General features: G+C 36.4%; 1 protein-coding gene across 2 annotated transcripts in view; it reads left to right on the plus strand.

Annotated features, from left to right (window-relative positions):
• The window catches only part of SEPTIN7 (septin 7), a 103,007-nt gene that overhangs the window by 61,154 nt on the left and 25,765 nt on the right, over positions 1-16,088 (plus strand). For both annotated transcript variants that reach the window (XM_065883846.1, XM_065883845.1), the window contains exons 5-7: positions 6,661-6,761; positions 7,926-8,060; positions 13,587-13,704. In XM_065883846.1, coding sequence (XP_065739918.1) covers positions 6,661-6,761; positions 7,926-8,060; positions 13,587-13,704 — 354 coding nt within the window. The remainder of the gene's footprint in view (positions 1-6,660; positions 6,762-7,925; positions 8,061-13,586; positions 13,705-16,088) is intronic.

A 16,088-nucleotide genomic window follows, 5' to 3' on the forward strand; every position in this document is an offset into this window, starting at 1 on the left:
GAGTGAAATTTTAATAAAGACCACAATTTCATAATCTCTTCCCTAAGCATTATTTATTTACAAGAGGCTTATATCTTAAAGAAGAAATTCCTTCACATTCACAGTCTTGGAAGGAAGGAGAAACCATCTACTCTGAGCAGAGAAATGATTCTGAGTTTCCAGTATATTAGTGGTTCTGATTTGAGTGAACTTTCAGTAATAGAAGTCTTCTGAGATTAATTCCCAACCTCCTATCTTTGGCCTTAGGTACCTGAGCTGTGCAGTTCCAAATGTGAGCTGACATTCTAGTCCTGTTGTTCTTTATACCAGTGGTTCTCAAAGTTCAGTGTGTATCACAATCACTTGGAAGCCTTGCTCAAACAGATTGTTGAGTCCCCTTCCCCAGAGTTTTCTGTTTAGTCGGTTTGAGACAGGGCCCAACTATGCAGCTGCCAGTCTGGGTACTGTACTTTGTGGACCACTCCTCTGTAGTGTTTCTGGACTGCTGCAGACTGGTTTCATCCTATCTCTGTGGGAAGAAAGTAAGAGAGAGAATTGTTTTTCCTTAGTTCTTTCAGAATATTTCAAATTGAATGAAATGGCACTATGTTACTTTCACTTTCATTCATATATATATTTTTTTCCCCAATAGACTGATTAAAATAAAGTGATAGAAAAAATTGAACACTTGAGCTCTACTTCATATTCCAATCTCAAATATAGGTGCTCAGATTAACAAAAATTTTGAGAAAAATATTACATACAATGTTGTATATATGGTAGCAAATTTTATAATTTTGTTATATTTGAAAATATATCTTATTTCATGTCAGCAAAAGGTTGCCAACTGTCTCTTAGGGAAAGACTGTCCTTTATTCTGAGACTAAATCCATTTCAGTTTCTTCTGTGAAATGACAGTGCTAGTTTTTTTTTTTTTTCAAGTTCTTTGTTGGTAGCCTTATGTTGGTCCCCTTTAAAACTTTTTTTCTTGGTCTGTGAAGTCCAATAAATCACTATTTTAGATTAAATGGGTACAAAAATTTTGGAGGTGAGAAGAAGTGAAAACAGTGAATCCTATCCCTAAGATAACATCTTATGACTCCTTGAAACATTTTTACAGAGTCCAATTAGGAAACTCTCCTGTTGATGTTGGTCCCGTTTTGATAGTTTTTTGAACCAGTCATACACAGAACAGATGATTGAATGCTTGTCTTTTACCAGGTTTGAGGGCTATAAGGATGATGGACACAGAGTTCTCAAAGATGTCACAGTCATATGAAGGATATAGCAAACAATTATGATTTAGTGAGAAAGGTGCTGCTATAGGGTGGTATAGGTGACCTTGGCAAAGTATATTTTAGTGAAATAGTAGGAATAGAAGGGAAGATGACAGTGGATTGAGAAGTGATTTGTGAGGCAGTGAAGATGGGGGTAGAGCTATGAAGGAAGGGATGAGAGGGAATACCTAGAGGTTGAGTGTAGGGGACAGAGACAGTGGTTTGGTTTTTATTTCCAAAAAAGACCTGAGAATGTTTGTATCCTATGGGGAATCATTCCGTAAGAGATAAGAGATTGAAGTTACAGGGGAAATAGTCTAAATAGTTGTCAAAATGACTCTAAAATGGAAATTGGTCAAATCCCCAGCATAGACTGAGAAATTAGCCTTAGGAAAAAAAGGGATCTATTCCACTGAACAGGAGGGAAGATTCAGTGTTGCTTCAAACAAGTTGGGGATGCTGTTGGGAACCCTCCTACACTGTTGGTGGCAATGTGAGTTGGTGAAGCCACTATGGAGAACAGTATAGAGGTTCCTTAAAAAGCTAAAAATAGAGGTACCATATGACCCAGCAATCCCACTCCTGGGCATATATCTGGAGAGAACTCTAATTCAAAAAGATGCATGCACCCCAGTGTTCACAGCAGCACTAAGACATGGAAGTAACCTAAATGTCTACTGACAGATGAATGGATAAAGAAGATATGGTGTATACACCCCCCCACACACACACACAATGGAATATTACTCAGCCATAAAAAAGAATGAAATAATGCCATTGCAGCAACATGGACGGACCTAGAGATTATTATACGAAGTGAAGTAAGTCAGAAAGAGAAAGGCAAATACCATATGCTATCACTTATGTGGAATCTAAAAAAATGATACAGATGAATTTGTTTACAAAACAGAAGCAGACTCACAGACTTAGAAAACAAACTTATAGTTACCAAGGAAGAAGGGGGGGGATTAATTAGGAATTTGGGATTAACATATACACACCACTATACATAGATAAACAACAGAGACCTACTGTATAGCACAGGGAACTATATTCAATATCTTGTACTAACCTATAATGGAAAAGAATCTGAATATATATATATACACACACACACACACACATATACATACATACATACTTTGCTATACACCTGAAACAATGTAAATCAACTATACTTCAGTTTTTAAAGATTAAATAATAAATAGCAACAACAAATTGGGGGTGCTCTCCTCTTCCAGCGGAGATCAAGTGCTTTGCTGAGCATGGTGGCAGAGATTGTAAGGTAGAGCTTGGGAAGAGCCATACTGGGAGGGACATGAGTTGAAGGAGCAAATAAAAGTCATACTGTGAGAGGCGTGAGATGAAGGAACAAGTAAAAGGATCATCATATGGCATGGAAATTCCTGTCGAAGTTTATGAATTTTATGGAAAGGTATCTGAGCTGGAAAGGAAAAGAAAGGATTTGGGAGGGGAGATTGCTAATAGAAAATGAAAGGGACAAGGGAATTAAGATCTCAGTGTAAGGAGACAAGGGAATGAGGTGTAGTGGTTCAGAGAGTAGAAGGCAGAATCTTCAGATCAAGTTTCTTTTCAGCTAGTTCTGGGTCTTGATGAGAGGGAAGTAGTCTTTAAGCATAACTATTCTGTTGGTCATTGCCTCTTTAAGTTTCTTGTTGAACATAAGTGTTTAAGATGATGTTTGTCTTTTGAGTTATTAAATAATCAAAATAGATTTTGTGTTTGAGCTAAGTGGAATATCACAGGCTGTTCAAGTATCTACTATTCAAGTCTCTGCAGAGTTTTGGCTATAATGCCACCTCCTGAGCAAGTATAGTTGGAGGTAAACTGACAGAAAATTTTAACCCTCTCCTCAAATTTTAATATAGTTAATTAAGTAACACTTTTTATTTATCTTTAAAAAATGACTCAAACATTAAGTTAGAAAAGTGTAGTGTATTTAATAGTCTTTCAACAATGGAAGAACTGAAGCTGTATAAACACTGAAAGTTTGACTTTTTCTTTCTCTCAGATTGAAAAACTGAAAATATTAGAAGAAAGTGTGGGTTTCTGGAATCTAGGAATCCAAAAGAGCCCTTAATTAATTAATTATACATAGACAATAAAATAGGCTTTAGTTTTATGTTTCAGAGAGAAACTCAGTTGAAAGTGCCCTTGATTCATTCTTTTGGAACTCTGATGCCATAAAATATGCTGATGTGACCTGCTTAAGTAAAGTGCATGGGAAAGTGGCCATTTGGAATAGATTTCTTAAGAAATGTTTGAAATTCCTGGACTTGAACTAATTTGTTTTCCATGGATCCCATGAGGATACTTGCAAAACCAGATGATAGGATACAGTTGGATCCTATGAATGGCACTAGTTTACAGTTATGTTTTCTGGATTTCTTCCATATGTTGCTGTCGTCTTTGTATTTGACCATGTATGGATACACAGAATTTCATAGGCCAAAGAAGAAAAGAAACTTTATTAACAGACTCATTAAAGCATATAAAATACAGATATTCATTTTTCTTGTCATTTCAATAAACAATTAAGTTCAACTAATTTTTTTAAACAAGGAAACAAAAATCTTAAAATTTAAGTTGTTATGATGTGTGATTAGTATACAATCTAGTACTGAAGGTAGAAATGGGCTTTGTTTGGTAATAAGGGAACCAGAAATGGTTTGGAGTAAAATCAGGAGATGATTCATGTAGAACAATTACATTTTTGCATCAGTTCTAATATACAGTACTGTGTCATGTAAAAGAATTGTTAGGTGAAGAGCTGGTATGATTACTTTGGATATTTCTGCTTCAATGACAGTTACCATAAATGAATAACCTGGTTTTTTTTGTTTATTTGGGGATTTTTTTGCGGTACGCGGGCCTCTCACTGTTGTGGCCTCTCCCGTTGCGGAGCACAGGCTCTGGACGCGCAGGCTTAGTGGCCATGGCTCACGGACCTAGCCGCTCTGCGGCATGTGGGATCTTCCCGGACCGGGGCACGAACCCGTGTCCCCTGCATTGGCAGGCGGACTCTCAACCACTGCGCAACCAGGGAAGCCCCCTTTTTTTTTTTTTTTAAATGGAGATATAATTGACATATAACCAGATTGTCATTTTTATCTATAGAGGACCACCAGATATATAGAATGTGAACTTCCTAAGCCACATGAAGTAATATGACTTAATTTTTTTTAGTTTTGATAATCTGCCCTAATGAGTCTGATTATTTCTGCAGTTATTTGGTTTCCCTCATGTTATTACAGTAAGCTGATATCAGACAAACTGTATTATCTCAGCTATGTGGTGTGGAACAGTGGTCTCTCAAGCAGTGTTGTAACCATTGTTGATATTGAAGATGACCAGAAAATATTAGAACCCTTATTTATTTATTTTATTATTATTATTTTTTTTGCTGTACGTGGGCCTCTCACTGTTGTGGCTTCTCCCGTTGCGGAGCACAGGCTCTGGACGCACAGGCTCAGCGGCCATGGCTCACGGGCCCAGCCGCTCTGCGGCATTTGGGATCTTCCCAGACCGGGGCACGAACCCGTGTCCCCTGCATCGGCAGGTGGACTCTCAACCACTACACCACCAGGGAAGCCCAGAACTCTTATTTATTGATGTTTACTTTTTTAATTTATGAGAAATTGACACTAATATTTAATGTTCAGATTGCCAATTGTGTATGTTTGGTAGGTAAACATATTTGGGATGTTTAAAATTTTCACTGATAGTTTACACTAGGATCAAAGCAGTCTGAAGACCATTGGTCTAAAAGATAAGAGCTTTGTTCCTTATTTGTCTAAAAGATTGGAAGCCTCGCCATGAACATGCATGTCCAAATCTCAGGCAGTATTTTCAGTTTCAGCAAGTTTCTTTTTTGATAATACTCTTAACAAAATAATTTTTGATTTCTATCAGCCTTCACTGTCCAATTCAGTAGTCACTAAACCACATGAAGTTATTTGAATTTAAGTTAATTCAAGTTAAATAAAATTAAACATTCAGCTCCCCAGTTGCTCTAGTCACATTTCAAGGGGTAAGTAGCCACATGGACAAGCAGCTACCATATTGGATAGTGTAGACAAAGAACGTTTCCATCATTTCAGAAAGTTCTGTTGGACAGTGCTGCTATACACTTTCTTGCTCAGCAGTCTTAGTCTCAACTCCTCATCCATCAGCTAACATCTGTAAGAAAATGTCAAAGGGAAATGGAAAGACATCATCATTTCTGTAATCTCTAAAGGTGAACCAAACTTTTTCTACCCAGAAATTAGCCGCTCTTCCTTTCCAAACACTGTTAACCAACATAAATAGTTGAAGTTGCTTTTCATGTGATTACCTTTCCCTCTTAGGTCTAATAGTACTTATTGGTACAATAATTTGTACCATCTTATGGCTTGTAGCACTCAAAGTTTGAGTATAATTCTTGCCTCTTAAGTTAGCCTATCAGCATAATTGAAACCTCTAGTTTTAATAAACACTTGATATAAATTGAATGAAAGCCTATCATTTTCTAGGAGAATGATTCCCGTTTTCTGTTTGAATCAGTGTTTGCTTTATGTAGCAGCAGGGTATGCCCAAGATGAATGATTTTTACATTCTAAAACAGTTTGGGGTTACAAAAATATCTTAGACTGTAGGAGGAAATGTTGTTACTGTTTTTAAGTCCAATACCTTTTCTCAAATAGAAGATTTTTACAAATTCTAAAGAGAACTGAAGGTTTTAATCAGAGTTAATAGGTTTTACCCTACCAGAATACATTGTTTTTCAATGCCTTGACCTTTGCTGATTGCTTTGGCCTAAATGTACAGTAACACGTTTGAGAAGAGAATTGTATCTTAGCCATAACGTAAACACAGTGTAAATAATTACAGCCGTGCTGAGAAAGATTTGCAAATGGTAATAAGTTCACTTGAGTAATTGGTTTGGACTAAACTAGATGGAGATAGTCCAGGAAAACGTTTACTGCAAATGATAAATTAAATGTACTTGTCTGATTAATTACATTTGATCTCTATGAATTACTTAATCATTCAAGCACATTGTTTATTTGTATTATTAGATGTGCATTTAGGTTACATAAGTATTGCATTTAGGTTACATAAGTATTGTATGGCTTTAGTAATTAATATTATTTTATCAGTTCCTGTTTTCCTTCTCTGTACCAACAGTGAGCCGTAAACGCACTATTTACATATGTGCTTTTCTTTTAAATAACCAAGACTTCTAACAGTAATTGATTCTAAAGAAAGTGTGTGAGTGAGTAGATTTAGTTTGCAAAAAGCTTCCCATTTGGTTTTGATTAACACTCATCTCCCTACCTCTTACGTTGTAGGAAACCAAGGATATAATGTATGGTATTAATATCTGTACCAATGACTTTTACAGGTGGAACAATCCAAAGTTTTAATCAAAGAAGGTGGTGTTCAGTTGCTGCTCACAATAGTTGATACCCCAGGATTTGGAGATGCAGTGGATAATAGTAATTGGTAAGAAGGGTTTGTCACTGCTGCTTTCCACTGCATTTGGGGATGGGGGTGGTTAGACTTTTTTACCTTAACATTTTAAAGCTTCTCATCTTAGCGAAGGTCACTGAACTTTATGTAATATGACTTGGGTTCATATATCAACTTTGCCACTTGTCATGTTGCTTAATTTCTTTGAACTGATTTCCTCTTCTATAAAATGAAGATAACACCTTTCATAGAAGTATTTTGAAGACAGATTCTAAACATAGATAAAAGAATTCTCATTATTATAAGAAACTTGCAACTTTTCATTCTTTACTATAATTTTATGTATTTTTATATCAATTATATAATTACTATAATTTTATCCATTTTCTATCACATTCTAATTTAAACCTGATTTTAGACCTTCAGTTTTTCCATAAGTTGTAAGTGAATAAAACACCCATGGCTTTCTAATTGGAAGCAATATCTTAGTAGCTTATAAAAAATATTTTAATTTTTCTTTGAGTTCCACACTGTTTTTTTGTTTTGTTTTTATTTATTTGGCTGCGTTGGGTCTTTGTTGTGGCATGCGGGATCTTCGTTGGGGCACGTAGGCTTCTCTCTAGTTGCGGCAAGTAGGCTCTAGAGTGCGCAGGCTTAGTTGCCCCACGGCATGTGGGATCTTAGTTCCCCAACCAGGAATTGAACCTACTTCCCCTGCATTGGAAGGCGGATTCTTAACCACTGGACCACCAGGGAAGTCCCAAGTTCCACATTGTTTTTTGAAATAAATTTCTGTCAACTTTTGAAACACCTAAGTAACAGTTCATTATGAGGTTTCTGTATTGTTTAATCTTTTCATTTGAAATATAAAACTCTTTGAATATAATTTTTCATACTGTAAAGTGTCTTAGCATTGATATATTTATTAATGCAAGTAATATGATAATTTAGTTGTGTCTGACTCTAAACAGTTTTCTTCTGTTTGGAAAGTTTAGAAATAATGAATCAAGATTTATTCAACATAATTTATATGTTTTTAAATCAGTATATGTAGAATAATTTGAGGCGTTTTTTTCCATTGGTTACATAGGTTTTGTGTATTTAAAAATATTGATTATTGCCCTTTAACAGAGTCATCAATTGTATGTTCATATGTAGAATTACAACTTAATTATTTTATTTATCTGCATTCTACAGCTGGCAGCCTGTTATCGACTACATTGATAGTAAGTTTGAGGACTACCTAAATGCAGAATCTAGAGTGAACAGACGTCAGATGCCTGATAACAGAGTGCAGTGTTGTTTATACTTCATTGCTCCTTCAGGACATGGGTCAGTACCTTGATGCTTCTGATAACCTTTTTTGTTGTTGTTTTATTATTACTCTTCTTTGGGTGCATATTTTAGTAACCCTCATCTCTGTGGAGTACATTTAACTTTACCAGTTGTAAAGTTCCAAATTCCATATAAAAATGGCTTATAGGAAGCCTTTTTTTAAGTCCTAGACAAACTAACAATGATTTTACTTCTTAGTTTGTCATGCATAAGACTTTACCTGCTTCATGGAGAGGAATATTGTTTCCATCATGTTTGGTGTCTCAGTGTGGCTAATTTAGCTTTCTTTTTGACCAATCTGCCACTAATTGAAGATCAAATAAGGAGAAACAGCCATCAAAATTAGCTAGACATATTCTAAGAAACTCCAAAGATGTTATTTACTATAGATCTGGTAGAGAAGGCTGCAAAAAAAACTTAAATACCAAGGTTCTCATGTGCCATTTTTTTCTTCACTAAATCTACTTGTCTTCTTGTTTCATCTTAGCTGTCACAGTCAAATTGTTTAAGTATCATATCATCAGTACTAACCTTCTACTTATTAGGAGTTAAAATTAAGATCTGAGTATCTAGACATTTATCTGATCTGCTTGTTAGTACGGCCAGCCTATAATCCTTGTTTTGTTGTTTGTATTTCTTTGTCATTTTGAGTAGATATGTGGGTCATTGTCAACTGCAGATGTTCGTAATTACTCTTCTTTCATCTTTGGATAAATGACTCAGCATAACTCAGCCACCTGATGATTGTAACTCCACCATCTCTCCACCAGAAGGAACTGGACTGTTTTATAGCATCAGACTAAATAGTATTAAGTCATCTAACACCCAAATTACAGTAGTGTAAACCAGTTCCTTCAAAAGAGTACCTTTCTCTTCTGTTTTTTCTTCACCTTTTGCCTAGGCTAGTGGCCGTTATCACCATCTTGGTTGAGCAGAAAGCCTTAATTATTTAGATTACCAGTTTTGCACTGTCTGACTGTAGTGGTGCAAATGTTTCTTCTTTTATTTCTAATATTATTCTACAGTATTCAATTTACATATTTAAAGCACAAAATTGACTCATCTACTTAAAAGACTCAAAAAAAAAATTCTCAGAAATACCACACTGTATAGCTTTTTCTGTGTCCTTGTTAGCGTCTTTCTGAATTTATATATATACATATTTTATCATTCTAGTTTAACTTGTTAGGGCTTTTTCCTGGAAGCCAACAGGGTAAAATCTTAACCTGCAGTTAAGTCAATAGAAATTTGTCAGTTTATATCCAGTTTTATTATTTTAGATCTTTTGGACTCTCACCAAGATTTGGTAATTCTCATGAAATCACATTTCTCTTATTCCCTGCGGGAAAATATATTTCTTAAAATTGCATGGGAAATACGATTTTTTTATTTAAAGAAAAAATTTTGAAATTATGTGTAGTGGCTTTGGGCCATTTCTTGTTTGTCACAAGGGATGAGAGTTCCAAATTTTAATTTCTTATGTATAAAAATATGATTTTGAGTAGTTTCTCAGCTTAACTATTTTTAGAAATGGAGCAAAGTTTTGCCCATTGGTATGTGCTGCTATGCATTAAGTGAAAGAATATGACACTGAATTTTCCGTAGAGAATTCCAAATTCCCTGCTCACTACATAGTGAAATTCCAGGCAACATAATAGATGAATTAGGACCTTTCTGGCTTATCTGGGTAATCCCTGGATTCCCTTTTTAAACGTACTGTTTTTGGAGTAAATATAAATTGGTGCAACAGTGTATTTTCAGTGTCCCCCATCTCACCCCACCAATTGTAGTCACTGAACAAAGGGTTAATTTATGATGTCAGCTGTTGTTGCTTCATTTTCTTTGTTCAGTGATTGGTAACTGACTTGGAACTTGAATTTTGTTTTGTTTTGTTTTGTTTTTAATTTATTTGGTTGTGCCAGGTCTTAGTTGTGGCAGGTGGGCTACTTAGCTGCGGCTCGCCAGCTCCTTAGTTGCAGCTTGCTGGCTTCTCAGTTGTGGCTTGCCAGCTCCTTAGTTGCAGCATGTGAACTCTTAGTTGTGGCATGCATGTGGGATCTAGTTCCCTGACCAGGGATCGAACCTGGGCCCCCTGCATTGGGAGCACAGAGTTTTATCCCCTGTGCCACCAGGGGAGCCCCTGAACTTGAAATTTATTTATTTATTTATTTATTTGCGGTACGCGGGCCTCTCACTGTTGTGGCCTCTCGTTGTGGAGCACAGGCTCCGGATGTGCAGGCTCAGCGGCCATGGCTCACGGGCCCAGCCGCTCCGCGGCATGTGGGATCTTCCCGGACTGGGGCACGAACCCGTGTCCCCTGCATCAGCAGGTGGACTCTCAACCACTGTGCCACCAGGGAAGCCCCCGAACTTGAATTTTTAAATGGTGTTTTTACAAACTTTTTGAATGTTGATTGCCACTTTGAAAAAACAGTGTCACTTAGTGAGTTTTATATAGTTTTTTTCCCTTAGAAATATATATATGTATGTATATTTAATAAATGCTTGTCATTTGCCCTCTAGTCATTTTACTTATTTTGCTGTAGGCTTTGAGGTTAAATAGTCTTTTCCCTCTAATTTGGGTTTATCTTCTAGAAATTCTAAAAAGGACTTTCCATTGTGTAAAAAAAACATTTAAAAACTAAATTTGTTGGAAAAGATGACCTGAAATAAAACTAAATGGACAGAGGAAAGATTTCAACCGGAATGTAATCTACTGTGAAATAAGTGTTTTCTGCTGTTGACATTTTGTATGCTTCTGAAATTTGTATTCTAATTTAAAAGGGCGGAAAGATTTTATCGGGGCTTTAATAAAGGTTACATTTAAAGTTTGATTTTCTTTTAACTGATTTAAATGTACTTCAGCCCTGTTGTTTTATATTTGAGAAGCTGACTTCCCCAATTTCCTTGTCACGGCTATTTTCAAGCATCTTTCTCTTTAAAAGTTGAAATAATATAATGTTCTGCAAATGTTGTTTTAAGTGTAAAATCTTGTTAACTTGGATTTTGATTTTAATATTTTATATTAAATGCTCTTATGATTTATTAAAATTTTAGATTAACTGATTCTGTCATCGGCTTAATGAGGTGGTAGTGGTGGTAATTTAAATTTGTCATGAGTATAATCTGGAAGGTGAACTCTAAAAATTTACAAATCTGAGATCGATTGACTGGGCCATGGCTTTTATCTTTAGTATCATGATGTAATGATTGATGAAACAATCAAAACTTAAATTTTTTCTCAGAAATCTAAAGGTTTTTCAGTTAGCACTAGTGAGGTAAGGGTGCTATTTACAGATAAATATAGTGTTATTCCAGCCACACACTCTTTTCTGAAGTTTTTTCTGTAGTGTTCTCTGAATGCCAAGATCAAAATTCAGAGGATTTAAGACGAGAATTAGAGTTGGAGGTAGCTATCTTATTTCTCTGTATCTGCCTTCCTGCCTCCTTACCCCATCTTTCTGCCAGTCAGCGTCACTACCACAAAGAAGTATATAGTATTATTTGTTAGTGAAAAGGAATACCTCATTAGTCTCTGGACCCCCAATACGCCCAACATTGTATATATATTAAACTATAGTACTCTAAGAGAACCCTAAGAAGGGCTTTCTCTTTATTTTAAAATATTAGTCAATAAAATTTATAATGAAATTAGATCTTTATTCCATTTTCCTCATGTTTTATAAAAGTTAAGGAACACCACATTTCTGTGTAAAATATTGCTGTTACCTTCATTTATTTTTGTAGAATGTTAATTTTTAGTCTACAGTATATTCTAGATGTGAGGAATAGCAGGTTTTTATTTAAAGTTATTCAAAGATGTAAGGAAAATCACAGCAACTTACTTTTTTAGTCAACAGATATTGGATACCTTCTCAAGTATTGACACTGTATTAGATATAAGAGATACAGATGAATGAGACAAAGGCCTTGCTTTTGAGGATCTTCTAGTGAGAAGATGGGAAAACCAAATACATAAGTAAGCAGTTACTATGTGGCAAATTGAGTGTTGTGATCCCTTAGAAAGATGCCTAGTCTTAGGTTAGAGAAGAATTCCCAGAGGAAATGAGGATAGTAAGCGAGGTCCTAAAGGATGACTAGGAATTAGGCAAGCCAAGTAGAAGGGGGATGGGAATGGAGTGTGTTCCAGGCAAAGGCAGTAGTAGCCTATGGCCAGAGATCAAAGTATGGTGCTTTTAAGGAATTGTGAGAAGTTCAAAAAGGCTGGCACGTTGGAAGTAGGAGGTAGCAAAAATGCTAAGGGATGCTAAGAGATGAGGACAGCTGGAGAGGCTGTGTTTTCACAGGGCTTGTAGGCCACACTAGCTAAGGAATCTGGCTTTAGTAAGGTTTTTAGTCAAGGAATGACCTGATGATCAGATTTGGATTTTAGAAAAACCATTCTGACTGCAGTGTACATGGTTTGGAGAGATAGATTCTTGTCATTATCCATACCAAAAGTATACTTTGGTGGCCTGAATCAAAGTAATGGAAATGGAGATAAATATATAAATATCTTTATTTGTTCAGCAGGTCCTGGGGAATCTTTGGAACTGAGGATTAGAGGAAGGAGGAATTCTGGGTTTCAGACTTGAGTAATTGGGTGGATTGTAGTGCTGTTCACTGAGATAGAAAGCACAGAAGGGGAAGGAAAACGTGGGGGCTCAGATGAGCTTTTGATTTTGAGGTGCCAAAATGGGATATCCGAGTAGTATTTCCACTGGGTGGACACAAGCCTGGAACACAGGAGTGAGATCTGAGCTGGGTATAAAGACTCGGGAGTCATTGACCCATAGAGGATAATAGAAGTCATTGTAGTTAATGATAAGCTTACAGAATGCAGAGTGAGAAGAGAAGACCTTCTAGAGAATTCTGAGGAATGTACGTATTAAGGAGACTAGCTTACAAAGAGGATCCTGAAAATTACCCTAAGTGAAGAGCTTGTGAGGGAGTAATGTCAATGTTGCATAATGGGCAAATTAAAAAATACTGGTACACACCACAGTATTTATGAGTTGGCTGCTGCTAATTAATTTGCAGCATGGTAGTATTTGGTGACCTTCTTGAAAGTATAATGGCAAAGTGGAGGCAGCAGTTAGAGTGTAATAGGTAAAAGGGATGAAGAAGATTCTCTTTTGAGCCTCTTCTCTGAGAAATATAGTTGGTAGCAAGAAGTGAAGGAGGACTAAATTTTTCATTTAAAAACAAAACAAAGATTTCCCAAGTTTTGAGTAGTAAATGTAGAGACTGCTGTAGGAAAGCCTATTAGGAGCCTCCTGGTTTTTCTAATTCTTCTTTAGGGCCCAAACCCTATGACCAGGGTGTTAAAGGACAGGAGTCAAAGCCTTCTTAGCCACTCCAATGCTTCTTGAAATCCTGTTCTTCCTAACTGTTGCTGGCCCAATACACCTTCAGGGAGTGTTTCTGATGAGTAAGTAAAGTAGTTCCAATGTATGTAATTTAACGTTGGGATGTGAAGAATCTCTTCTAAACTGATCAATCCAGTCATATTGTGTATTTCAGACTTAAACCATTGGATATTGAATTTATGAAGCGTTTGCATGAAAAAGTGAATATCATTCCACTTATTGCCAAAGCAGACACACTCACACCAGAGGAGTGCCAACAGTTTAAGAAACAGGTAAGTAGAATGAGTTTGAACTCTTGGGTTTCTAATATCATTCATGTAATTTGCGGTTTTTCATATTTTCAGTATAATGTGTTACAGTGTATTCCTCTTGCTACTTTACTATATGGTTGTTTACAGTGTATTAAAAATAACTCTTGAAAATAGTCTTCTACTTTAGTTTTCTCCTAGGAGCCCATAAGTATTATCATATGCCCTTATCCTTTCAATTTAAATAGGCTATTTTAGATGTTTCCGTATAGCTTCCACCAGCACCCTCCCACACCCTTTAGAATTACTTTCCTAGACTGAATTCCCAGGAACAGGATTACTTTTTGAAAGGGTATGATTATTTTATCTCCCTCCCCCACCTACCCATTTTGTCAATCAACAATCAAATTCGTTTTATAACGGGTATATTTGTTCCAATGTCTTGCCAGCATTGTTTGTCATTTTTATTTTTAAAACTTTTTTGGCATAAAGTTGCACCTAATTTGATTTAATTTAATTTTCCAGAAAAGCTGAACACTTTAAAGCAGGGGTTTATTTTTCCCTCATTGTTGTGTTTGGTTTATTATATATTATATTTTATGAAATGTAGGGTCAGTTTCTGGAACTACTGTACTTTCCTATTCCAATTTCCTATTCCAATTTCCTATTTTTAAGTTTTAGGCCAGTTTTCTGTCTTTTAAACTGCGGCTATGTTGTATAATATTTTTAAATAGATGTTAGAGTTAATTATCTCTTATTGTCCTTATAGTCCCCTTTGTAACAAGATACTTTGGTTCTTCACCTTTTTCAGTATGAATTTTAGAATAACTTGAAACCTATTACAAAAACAAAAGCCTGTGGAAATTTGCTTTGAAATTGTGTTAAATCTGTATAGATTTTGATGTTTTAGTGTATCATTTTTACTACATATATCTGGTATTTCTACCAGGAGTATATGTTTTTATTTTATACTTATTCACTCCATTTTTATTTTGTAATGTGCTGTTTCTAAGTTCAAATACTAATCATATAATAACATTTCTCTTCTTCTGTCTTGATTTGTATGTATCTTGATTTGTATTTGTTCTAAGAACTAAGAGATAAAGACGAATAAGCAATGATCTGTACTTCCGGATTGGTCACATTGTAGGGTTGTACAATTTTCTTTTTCTTCGTTTATGCTTTTAAAAAACTTCTTAAAAAATAAATTTATTTATTTTATTGATTTACTTTTGGCTGTGTTGGGTCTTCGTTGCTGCACACGGGCTTTCTCTAGTTGCGGCAAGCGGGGGCTACCCTTTTTTTTTTTTTTTTTGTGGTACGCGGGCCCCTCACTGCCGTGGCCTCTCCCGCCGTGGAGCACAGGCTCTAGACGCGCAGGCCCAGCGGCCACAGCTCACGGGCCTAGCCGCTCCGCGGCATGTGGGATCTTCCCGGACCGGGGCACAAACCCATGTCCCCTGCATCGACAGGCAGACTCTCAACCACTGCGCCACCAGGGAAGCCCGGGGGGGCTACTCTTCGTTGCAGTGCACGGGCTTCTCATTGTGGTGGCTTATCTTGTTGCAGAGCATGGGGTCTAGGGCATGCAGGCTCAGTAGTTGTGGCTCGTGGGCTCTAGAGCGCAGGCTCAGTAGTTGTGGCGCATGGACTTAGTTGCTCCGCGGCATGTGGGATCTTCCCAGACCAGGGCTCGAACCCGTGTCCCCTGCATTGGCAGGTAGATTCTTAACCACTGCGCCACCAGGGAAGCCCTAAAAAACGTTTTTAACCAAGGGTGTTTATCAGAGTCGTCTAGAGAACTTTTTCAGAATGAGTTACTGGAGCATATTTCTACCAGTTGGTTCTGTAGGTTAAGATAGGGCTTTTGTATTCATTATTTTGAAGATGCTCACTCAGGCCATTTTAATATACAACCTCTGACTAAGAACCACTGTTCCTAGAGCTAGCTGCTAGTGTTCCTTTCTTCTTCTAGTCATGTATTTGACATCTCATCGTTTATCTTCTTGGGTTTTTTTGTATATAGACATATGTAACTCAATTGTAAAAAATATGTGGTCCTATTTTTCTCAGTGGCAGTTTTACTTCTGTCTGGTTTAGTAACTGTGTTGCACATTTTGTTTAGGTTCCCTTTACTGCTGCTGGGGACCCCGGCAGTGAGAGAAGCGCTGAACTACCAGTACAGGCAGGGAGCTAGCTATAGGTATATTAGCCATCAGTTTGTTATGAGTTTGAATAGGGTAGGTATTCAACATTATTTAGATGTCTGTATTCTTATTAGAATTTGGAGTGATTTTGGACAAGATAATTTAATTTGAACTAGGTCATTCTGATGTTATTAATAAGTTTGTCTTTCTTTTTCCTGCACTCTCATTGATTATTATTATAAACTCATTAGCTTCTTAATT

Source organism: Phocoena phocoena, chromosome 9, assembly GCF_963924675.1.
Source record: "Phocoena phocoena chromosome 9, mPhoPho1.1, whole genome shotgun sequence".
Lineage (NCBI taxonomy): Eukaryota > Metazoa > Chordata > Mammalia > Artiodactyla > Phocoenidae > Phocoena > Phocoena phocoena.